The following is a 10991-nucleotide window of genomic DNA, read 5'->3' on the forward strand; positions in this document are numbered from 1 at the left end:
ACCAGAGCAAAGCCCTGCTTGTCATCCAAGTTTTGCTGCACTGGAATTATACTCAGTAGCACCTGCATACCGACGTGAAGAAAAGCTGAGCTCAGTTTATGGCATACTGGAGTGCTTTTCACCATGTAACAAGTGGAGCAAATCTCTTCCACTGGAACGTGAATCACTCCTAATGCCATCCACATTTTTACATTTACTGAGTTTTTCTCTTGACTAAGTCTGACCCTCGGGTTTGCCTTCGTGAGGCGTCGCACTGTTCAGCTAGCTTGGCAGAACAGACCAACAAGCTGCAGCCCAGCTTCAGGCTGGGAGCCCTGCCTCCTGCTCTCTGGCAGATAAAGCTTTGGCAATTTAAAATGCCCCTGCTCCAACCCTACCGATGTGCTGGGTGTCACAGCAGGCGTGGACACCTTGGTCCTTAATGCGCTGTGCATTAACCAAGCCGGGGATCAGCTCTGGGGCGCTGGCACGAGTTGCCCCTGCTGGGGGGGCAGCCCCCAGCTGTGAGGGGGCGGTTCGCTGTAACTGTCATGGCTTAAATTCCACCGGCTTGGGAGTCAGAGCTACCGGGTCAGTCTTACTCCTTAAACCTGACAGGGCTTCTAACCATGAGGGTATGGGAGCACCGGAGCGCTTATCCCTCTCTGCTCAAGCACTCTGCCTTTTATAACTTATTTTTCTTCTTGCAACAGTTGCTGGACAGCTTTGAAAATGTGCTTTAAGTATGCAGCATTCAGCTGTGTAAAGGTAGCTGAATAGGGATTCTCTTGTTTTTAAATACAATCACATATAATATATTGGTGTTTATTTGTCTACCTTTTTTTTTTTATTATTTTTTAATTCGGTAAGAGGCAGGGTGGTCCTGTGATTAACTCAACGCGTTTGTGCTCCAAAAATGTGGAACCAGTGTCATTCATGTCATAGTCTCCCTCATGAAACTGTGTTCAAAATGTTGCACACATTCTCTGCATTTTGGCTTTCTGCAGCTGCTGTGACTACTTCTACCTCCTTTTATCTTGTCGGGGAAATTCAGATTTCAAGTTCTTCAGAGCAGGCTTGGTTTTTTTCTGACCTGCTTGTATTTTGCTTAACATGGGGCGACTTGCTTATGCATACAGACCTGGACGATTTGAATGACAAATAACTACCAAACCAGAACAATTTGAGGAAATGTACTTTTTCTAGCTCTTCAGATCTTTTCTGTAACACTGATAAAGACTTTTTTCTGAGCAACGTGGCCATAAATGAAACAGAACAGTAAGAAAAAAGCCTTACATTAGAGCCCTTTCATCACTCTCCCTAATTCCCTACCCAACTTCCAAAAAATGCAGGAATTTGGGATGAGAAAAAATAAATATGCAAGAAACAGAGTAAGCAGTGAAAACTCCTGAAAGCCTAAAATGAATTGGCAGGCAGAGCAGTCAGATTTTAGAATGGACAACTCACATGTGCTAGAAAATCTATGAGAGAAGCAGCCCCTCACCTACTCAGGAAGCAAAGCCCTCGGTTATGACCAGAGTCCCTTCTCCCCTGTGGCAGCATCACGCATTCCGACTTCAGCAATATTCCTGGGATAAACCAAATTGTTTGTCCTTTCCCAAGAAGTTCCTACCAGCTTATTTCAGACTCTCTTCATGTACTGTACTTCTGTCTTTCACAGGAGTTCCCTCCTTCCTACTGAAACTAAAACTCCACAGAATCCTCGGTTTTTGGACACTCTATACCCTCCTGTCCAGGGAAAACAATTCCCTTCCTAAACCACCTTGAGGCTACAAGACAAGATTTTTAATGTCTTCGGGTGGAACAGGAGGACGTGAAGGACATGCTGTTTCTTTGCTGCTTTTACATGAACTTCTTTTGAGCCAGACTCTGTATGATTAGATCTGTGAGGCTGGGATCATCTCAGTGTAGAGGCAGTGGATATACCAGCATTCAGTGACACGGCTGCAGACCCGGGGCTTTGGAAGAGGCTACGAATGTGGCAGTGAAGCTGGACCCAATAAGATATGCAAGTCCAAGCTTGTGCTTTAACGTTCAGGGACTCGCGGGACTCCAGGACTCCTATGAGTGTAGTCTGTGGACATTCAAGCAGGTAAAAATAGGCTAAAAATTCCCTTTGGTGCTTCCATTTCTATTTCAGCAGAGTTCTCCGAGTACTCCATTCTTTACACAAAATTGCTCTACAAGTTCATTAATTATGTGAGAAAACCTTCCAAGGGAAAGGAAAGAAGGAATAAATTCCACATTTAGATCTGAAACTGGGTACTTCCATGCAAGAGCAAGTGCAAATGCTTAGCACATTAGACATCCCATTCTCTGCCTCCAGAAAATGTCACACATTTACATTATTAGTTAGCACATGCTAACTGAAGCCTGGGTTTGTGCTCACTCTTAGCTCTCACAGATGTTAGGGCTGATCACTGGGTCTGCTGGGAATTCTTTTTCTTTGGCTGATCCTCTTATCAGGTTTTCATTTTTCTCTCTAGCAGCTGCTGTAGAAGCTTATGGTTACGAAAAGAAACCCTCTTACTCTGGGAGTAGGGCTGCTGATGTCTGTACAGAGCCACACTTTTGTACTTCATGTGCAGCGATAGGTGACACAGAGAGCAGAGCACTGGTGTGGCACGTACCAGCAGGTCATAGAGCTTTCTACTGGATCTACTGGGCAGAAACCAGTGCAAGAACTGGTCCACTTCCTGAACAGCTTTGGGAAGCCCCAGGCTGACCACAACTCCAAAGACACACACTGTGATCCTTCTGGCTCCTTCAGGCTTTGTTCATGTGCTGGACGTTAGGTCTGTACCGTTTCTTTCCCCTTCAAGTTATTCTTCTATTCCTCTTCAGGCCAGTCCACCCTGCTTCTTCCCTCTCCTGCATCCAGAGTCTTCCTTCTCCAGGCTCCTCTTCCAGCCAGCCTCTCCTCATCCGGGCTCCCTTTGTCTCCTGGGGCCTCTCCTTGTCTCTTCTACATCCAGGGTACTATCTCTCCTTCCTCTGCTTCTTCCAGGTCTCTCTTCATCCCCTTAGAGCTACTTAGCAGGACCCAGCCACAGCTGCACATTATCCACGTCAGCCAACCCACCACCCCTGAAGCCAGCCCACAGCTGTATATTATCAATGTTAATTAACTCAGCTTCATTCCTCTATAATTCTTCTACAGCTTCCCCAATCTGTCACCCCACCTCTGCCTCACAAGCAGACCCCCTGGGCTTACCTGCCCTGATGCAAAGGTCTGCTTTTGAGAAGGGGTTGTATCCAAACCATTCCAGCACAGGCTCAAGTCCCCTCTCCAAGTTCAGAGCTCTTGCTCCTGATCCCCTCAAAAGCAAAGATCTTGTCTTCTCTGCAATTAAATTCGTAGTGCCACGTGGGGGAGCTTGTGCTGTGACTAAAGCTCATCACTTCCAGATCAAGAGAGGACAGCTCAGCAGCACTTCAGCCACTGGGAAGGCTGTTTTGGAAAGACTGGTTGAAAATCCTGACACATGGATGCATAGTGCACATGCACTTTAATAAAGGTGATCCTTTCCAAAGTGATCGTAGGTGACAGCCATCGGTTTTGCCTTGAAAAAGCAGCCAAACCCATAGCTCATAAAATATAACTCTCAAACCTTAGCAACTTCCAGTTGCCCTTAGCCTGGCAGATCAAGTAAAATGAAACCCACTCTATTTTAAAGGGATGAGCAAAGCAAATGAGTATTGGGGATCAATTCCAGCCACCCAACGAGATGATTTTTACACACAGCAACCAGCCTTGAGTTAACTTGACTCCTTGCTGAGCCTTGTTTGGCCGCAAAGCCATCCTGACAGCTAAAGTAAAAGCAGGTGAACAAGCAATCCAAAAGGCAGGGAATCTGTCTCATCATATTTGGCATCTAGATGGACCTGAAGTCTGCTTGGAAAATCACAACTGTGCCTTAGAGACAAAAACAGAGTTAAAACTCACCTCCCAAGTCATTCAGAAAATAAGCAATCCGGTAGCCTGAGGATATGAAAAATGTAAATTTTTTACTTTTTATTTTTCTAAAACCAAAGAAGTAGTTTGAAAGCAGTTTATAAGTAGGAAGAAGGTAACTGGCCTTCTGAACCGTCCATCTGGAAAGGGTAGACAGATGGAGACGGTCCAGCCTTGAGCTGCACCCTCCAACCACCCCACAGGGTAGCCAAAGACCTCTCAGAAAGCATCACATTGCCTTGCACGCAAACCATCCCGCAGCTGGGGTCATCGCCACCCGCGGGAGCAGCGCAGGAGAAGGATGCTGCTAGGATAGAGGGCGGCGGGCGCAGCAGCAGCACACCGCGCCTCCCCTTGGCGGCGGCGAGCGGGCAGGAGAAAAGGGGCGAGGGGAGACCGGAGCGCCCGGGGGCTGCCTGCTGCCGGCAGGGGCCGGCTCGGCACGGCACGGCACGGCTGAAGGCACGGCGCAGCACGCCGGGGCGGAGCCTGCGCCGGCACCATAAGAGGCGCAGGGCAGCAGCGGCATCCCCGTAGCACGGCGGCGGGAGGATGCAAGCGATGCCCGGGGCGCCGGCGGCCAGGCCCTTCAAGCTGCGCAAGAGTTTCGGTAGGGGCTGCGCGGCGGCGGCGGGGCTGAGCGGTGCTGGTGGGCTGCGCGGTGCTGGTAGGGGGGGGCTGCGCGCACGCGTAACTCTTGTTCTCTCTCCCGCGCAGCCACCCGGCTGGAAGAAGTAGCAGGAATCCGGGCGAAGTTCCCAACAAAAATCCCGGTAAATCTGAGTTTTGTTCTGGGGGTTGCTGCCGCTCTTGACAAACGTTTGGAGCGACTCTCTAAAGTGCGGGAGTGGAAGGGGGGGACCTGGATGTTTTCTGTTTTACTAATTGTGTTTCTAATAAAACCCAGGTAATTGTTGAGAGATACCATAAAGAGAAATACCTTCCTCTCCTGGACAAAACCAAGTTTCTGGTTCCCGAGGAGCTGACCATGACACAGTTCATAACCATCATCAGGTATGCAGTGTTGCAGTGGGGCTGGTGCTGCCCTCCCGGCAGGTACTTTCTGGTGCTGTGCTGGAGCATCTGTCTTATCTGGTGGGGAGGAGGATAAAGGTGTTAGCACCGGCTTCCCTCTCTTGTAAGGCTTTAAAGAAAATCAACAGATGTTTTCACAGGTGCATTTGGGGGGAGGAGGGGGAAATGTGATTTATGCTTTTTTGGATCCATAAAGTCTCTTCCCCTAACCGTAGTGAGTGTATACTAGGCTCCTGTTCTGCTTTCTTTGTGCCTGATGAACTTGCTGCTGGGGCTCTGTGCTTCTGTTCTGCTTACAGCTGTCACTGCCTTGCTCTCTTACTGTGCCTTGCTGAATTTGCTCAGGTTCAAAGTAACTCTTAGGTGTGAGTGACATGAAATGTGCTTCTGAAGTTTTCTTTTGTAAAAACACTACAGGGAAAAGTCTCCCAAAGTGCTTAGTGATGTTCTCTGAGAAAGCATGAAAGCTATGTGCTTTCAGCATGTTTTTTAGAGTATGGAAAAGATTTCTCTAGATGTTGTGTAAAAGATGCTTTTGGCTCTTGGACAACTTGGGTCCTGATCCCCATATGTGACATCTCTGAAAAGGACTCTTTTTTTTTGAAGATAGACTTTATAATAAGTGTAACAGACCATGCTGGAATCCTTTACTACAGCTGTACTGCAGAAGCTTTTTGTTTCTACTCAGCACTTTCACCCTGCTAATTGGGAGCCCAAAGCCCAGCCTCAGTAGCACTCATGGTCTAACAATGTAAGCCTTTCCTCCAAGCACAAGCCTTTCAGCTTCCAAACATACATGCTAACGAAAACGTTAAACCACATCATGACTTTACACAGCATTTCTTGTACACAGTTCATGCAGCTGCTCAGCCTTACGTCTTTCATAAACTAAAGTTGAAATCTTACTAGATTTGCTAAGGCTTAATCCTTTGTTTCTCCTCCCTTCTTCAATTAGAAGCAGGATGGCTCTAACTGCTACACAAGCTTTCTACCTGCTGGTGAACAACAAAAGCCTAGCCAGTATGTCCTTGACAATGGCAGAAGTGTACAGGGACTACAGAGATGAAGACGGCTTTGTGTATATGACATATGCTTCCCAGGAGATGTTTGGATGCTCTTTACTCGCTGCTCAAGGGAAAACTACAGAATGCCTTCAAAAAACTTAAGGCTTGGTCCATGTGCTGCAGCGAAACAGTTTGCTATGAATCATGCCTGTGACATGAACCTTGGAGATGCTCCTTCCAATGGGAGCTCTTGAGCTCTGTAGTGGGGAGTTATGACCCAAAAGCTGGCAGGACCAGCTCAAGGCAGAAATGGTGGTACACTTTTCCTAGTTAATAATTTGGATATATATTTTTATATTTGAAGACACTACAGGGTTTTTTTGGAATTGTATCTCCACTTTTTGGCAATATCAGTCCTTGTTATGTAACTGATTTTTAAGGTGTCCTTAAAGCCTAAGTCTAAGAGTAAAATAAAGAAACTTTTAAGTATTAAGTTGTATGTTAGTTTTAATCTGGGGAAAGACTGTAAAAGTCTGTCTAGGAGAAGGTCCTAGAATGATTCTGGGAATTTGAACTCAATACCTCTTGAATGAAGCATTGCTTGCACAGCTCTTGAGTTTCTCAATGCCAATAACAAGAGGTCATAGAGGAGCAAAACCATACCTATAAATGGTTCTTAAGTTAGATACCTGAGCTGCAAGATTAAGCAGACTGTGCTAGAGCAGGGTTCAAATGCAGTGTTAGGTTTAACACCTGGGTAAACTACTGTCAGCTGTTGCAGAAAACACTGAATATCTGTGATACAGGTAACTACTTGTTTAAATAAGCAAAACCAACTAGTCGTCAGCATAACCTAAATGCAGATAGCATGACTTGAACTGTAGTTTAATCAAGTGCTCATCTGTTCTTACTACTAAATTCTGCCAGTCTGGCTGCTGTAGATAAACTGTCATATCCATCCGCTAAAGCCACCTGCTTGTCAGTTCCCCTGAAGGACTTCAGTGAGCCTTCTTCCAAGGATGGATAGAGCTATGTCACATACCTGGTGATTAAGAGGTGTTCCAGTGCCTCTAGAAAATGTCAAAACTGTCATGTAGTGAGATACTGATTCATCTCAACATACAGACTTGGTTCCTAAACACCTATTAAAGGAACACTTGACAAGAGGCTTAGTCTGAAGTATAGCTCAAGCTATCTTTCCTGGTTTTCTCATATGTGAGGAATGTATTGGGAAGTTGTAAGTGTTCTGATTGTGCATGATCAACTTAAAACACCAGGTCACTTAAAAATCTGTCACAGTAGGCAGTTAATTAATCAACATCTGGCAGCCTTAGTTTAGGATTGGTCAAATTGTTACAATATGATGCAATCCTTCTGTGCAGTACCAAACTGATCTGCAGGATGATTAATGTAGGAATTACTAGACTGCAAAGAAAGAAGTGTTGACAGTATTTAAATTATGCATAAGGAAGGAATGTGTGTGTAAGCTCTTTGCAGTGGGTCTCTTGCAGTAACAATCTCTTGAACTTAAAGCTCTGAGCAGACCTGGGTTCAAGCCTCTAAACCAGGGGTTTTAGAGGAGTACCCTCTTTAGTGAAGACAGTGTTTGCCAACTCATGTTTCATGAGCTGAGGAACAAAGAAATCATTGACCTGACTGACTCTGTGGAAAGGCTAAGGCTATGTCGGTATAGGTTATGAAAACACGTGGGCTTTGGGATCCCAGAATCAGTTGCTTGGATAGATTTCACTTATGCTTGTAATGGAAACAGTTTCCATTGCACAAATTGAACTCAAATAGTCATTTGTTACCAGCCCTCAGGGAAGCAGAGACACCTGCTTGGCAGGAGCACCACACAGCAATGCTGAACAGCTGTGGGAACCTTGGGGTAGGGGGAGCATGGGGACACCTCACTGTGTTCAGGCTCTTTTGCTTCTCTAAGGGCTGGGCTTCTATTTTGCTTCATTGGCTTCTCTGTTTTCCTGTCTTGTGTGATACTTGGTACATGAAAAGCACTACAGATTCTTGGCTGGAGCAATTTTATGTCTAACGGCCAACTTTCTTTGGTTTGTAATGTAGTGGCTGAGGTGTAAGTGTTGATCCCTCCAGCATTTACTGACATTAGGCTATGATGTCTAACAGGCTGAGTCAAGGACCAGCCAAAAAAGTTACACAAGGAGAAGGTCAGTTGCAGGTAAAGAGCATCATTATAAGCCTGTTTAAACTGGCCTGCTGAACCTAGAAAGAAGTCCCGTGAACTGGGAAAACTTCACCATTGGGTAATAGTAACAGAGTTGCCATTCTACCAGGTGTTAAAGCAGATAGGACTAACCTTTGAAGACAGTTTTCAAAAAGCCTTAAAATAATAAACTACGAATTAGATTGTCCAAATAAATTAGTTACCCTGCTCGTGGAGTTGCTTTAGTATCACTAGAGGCTTTGGATTCAGCCTATCATCCCTTGAAGTGCAGGGAACAAGGATTAGAAAAGAAGCAAACAGAAAAACTTTGCTCTGAGTAACATAAGCAACTGAGATAACTGCAGCTACTTCCAATGTAGCTGCTGTTGAAGACCTAATATTTGCTCGAGCAAATACCTATTGATTAGAGACAGGTACATATTTTTTTGCAACAAAGGACACCATACTCTGGTAAGTAAATTCTATAGTTCTTCCCAACATACCCCCGATGTAAAAAAACATGGCAGAGATGCCACTTGTTTGTAAAAGTATCTTGATTTCTGAATTACGATATGGACGTGTGTTCTTTAATATCCAAAAAATCTAACAGAGAAAAGGAAACATTCTGAGGATACTTCTGTTTCTGCCATAGACTACCGACTGAATCCTGGAAGGTACTTGGTGCTTTGGCTTCAAAGTCCTTACGTATGTACGTGTTCTGCTGAAGTAACTCGTTGGATTGGGTCCACAGCACTCAGCCCCATTTTCAAATATAAACCCGATGAAACTAAAAGGATACTGAATATAAGTGTGGGATGAGGACTGAAATTGCCCTTGCTGTTGAAGTCCTGTGGTTTGGGTTATTTTTGTTTTGGTTTGGGGATTTTTTGGGTTTTTTTGAGTATTGTCTAAAATAGAGTACTGGGGGAGTTGTGACTTTGACATAGCCAAGTGGAATCATACAGGAAAGAAAAAAAAATAAGCTCTGTTTTTTGTGAGTTCACCAAGGTACTAAAAAAGTTATGTTAATAACCACAAATACTGCTGGAGTTATTGAAAGGGAAGTAGGAAAGCAACTAAAATCTGAGGCTGTAACCTTGCTGCACAAAAATGATATTTTAATGAAACATGCCATTCCGTTCTGTAATGTATGCCTGCACAGTGGCGGCTCTGGGAACACGATCACCTTCTTGTTTTCAAGACTTGAGCAAACTTCAGTCCTGAGGGGCATGCTGTGGGCTGCGTGAGCTCTGAATGCTCATCAGGGCAACTGGAGAAGAACACAGTAGCAATTCAGAAAAACCACTTATAAGCTCTTGGGTTTAGTTTTTAAAAAAATGTCTTAGCAATGCATTTGAATTTCAAGTGGGTAGAATAATTTTTTTGTGTGTGTGTGCCTGCTAAGACTAGAGATTCATCTGTCTGTACTTTCCTTGCTACAGCTGATGTCCTACAGCCATCTACAAACACAGCTACAAGCTGTGTACCATGCTTTATGGAGTGCAAATTGACGTTTGTTGCTGCAAGGCAAACATGATAACCTCAGCTTGGGCTTTAGCACATAAGCAACAGCAGGAGCTTTCCAAACTGTTTGAATTTAAAAATGACTTCACATTGTGTGTGGGTAGAATAAATAAACTAATGAATGGGGATACTAATCTTCTCGCCCAAATACTGCAGGCAACAAGTCTTGTGAACATAGATGGGCTATTTATTGTTTTCCCCATGCTAACTACTTCCAGATGGTGGCAGCTTCAGGGTAAAAATATTTAAAATGATACACTGTTAAACACACTAAGTGACAGACTGTGTCCCCCTCTTCAAATGAGGCTTTTGTTTCGCTTATGTAAAATACAATATATTAAGAAGGTCAAATGAAATAATAGGACAGAATATAACTTTCAGCTTAAAATTGCATTGCTGTATTCCCTTTTCAAGAAAGTCCATATAAAAACTAGGGGAAGAAAACCAAAAGACCTAACAGAGAGAGAAACTATCTTCAGAATGCTGGTTTTTAACTTACGGACTATGAAGTGGAGGGGAACAGTAGAAGCGTTTTTGTGGAAAACTTCCAGGGATCCTTGAAAGGTGGTTGAGAAACGCAGTGTCATATATGCTACAGTACAACCTATGTACAAAACTTCTAATGGCACAGACGCTCCCCTTAAGGATCACTGTTCCAGAAAGATTTCTAGACAGCTCTCCTGAATTGTAAAATATCCTATTCTTTTTCTGTGGTTTTGGATCATTTTCAAACTTTAGAGGGGAAAAAAAAAAATTCTGCCTACTGAGATGTGCTTAGATTCTTTAACCTTCCAAAGATGTTTTGTAATGGTATAATGGCAGCTGTAGCCACTTCCTGCCCCCCCCCCACCCCCTGCCCCGATGTTTTTAGGTTGCTCCTTAAGAGCACAAGTTTCCTAGTTATCTGCTACTTGTTCCTATACAGTCCACAACAAGGAAAAGCAGTTAGGTCGTGTAATAAATAATGGCCTGGCCCTAGTTTAGAGGAACATGAATATAATTTTAATGAAGGTGGGTAATGCCCTTAAGGCTCACCTCCAGAAAGTCATCATCGCTCCCTGCCTCTTCTTTTCTGCCTAACACTTCTCTTGTGGCCATAATGTTCCTGTGGCACACGGCTATAGCAGCATAGCCTGGGTGGGTTTTGAAGAACATATAGCAAGCATCGATGCCAGAGTGAAAAGCAGTGCTGTCCCTGCCCCTGCAGCAGCAGACTCAGTGGGGAGGGGGTGTGCCTGGCTGGGTGCACGTGGAGTTTCCAGAGCAGGCTGGGGCTGAGGAGGGGCTGCTCAGG

The 10991-nt window shown here is 44.7% G+C and overlaps 1 protein-coding gene and 1 long non-coding RNA gene across 2 annotated transcripts in view; one reads left to right on the top strand and one right to left on the bottom strand.

The window, feature by feature from the left end:
• Positions 1 to 10991, bottom strand: part of LOC129784904 (uncharacterized) — an 86391-nt gene that overhangs the window by 47624 nt on the left and 27776 nt on the right. The window lies entirely within an intron of this gene.
• Positions 4440 to 6483, top strand: MAP1LC3C (microtubule associated protein 1 light chain 3 gamma). The gene is made up of 4 exons (XM_055810757.1): positions 4440 to 4565; positions 4673 to 4728; positions 4863 to 4969; positions 5946 to 6483. The coding sequence occupies exons 1-4, from the start codon at positions 4508 to 4510 to the stop codon at positions 6154 to 6156; spliced, it is 432 nt and encodes a 143-aa protein (XP_055666732.1). The 5' UTR covers positions 4440 to 4507; the 3' UTR covers positions 6157 to 6483.

Source organism: Falco peregrinus, chromosome 7, assembly GCF_023634155.1.
Source record: "Falco peregrinus isolate bFalPer1 chromosome 7, bFalPer1.pri, whole genome shotgun sequence".
Classification (NCBI taxonomy): Eukaryota; Metazoa; Chordata; class Aves; order Falconiformes; family Falconidae; genus Falco; species Falco peregrinus.

Coding starts and splice junctions, on each gene's coding strand:
- MAP1LC3C (XM_055810757.1), top strand. CDS start 4,508: ATGCAAGCGATGCCCGGGGCGCCGGCGGCCAGGCCCTTCAAGCTGCGC. Junction 4,566..4,672: donor CAAGCTGCGCAAGAGTTTCG/GTAGGGGCTGCG, acceptor TCTCCCGCGCAG/CCACCCGGCTGGAAGAAGTA. Junction 4,970..5,945: donor CAGTTCATAACCATCATCAG/GTATGCAGTGTT, acceptor TTCTTCAATTAG/AAGCAGGATGGCTCTAACTG.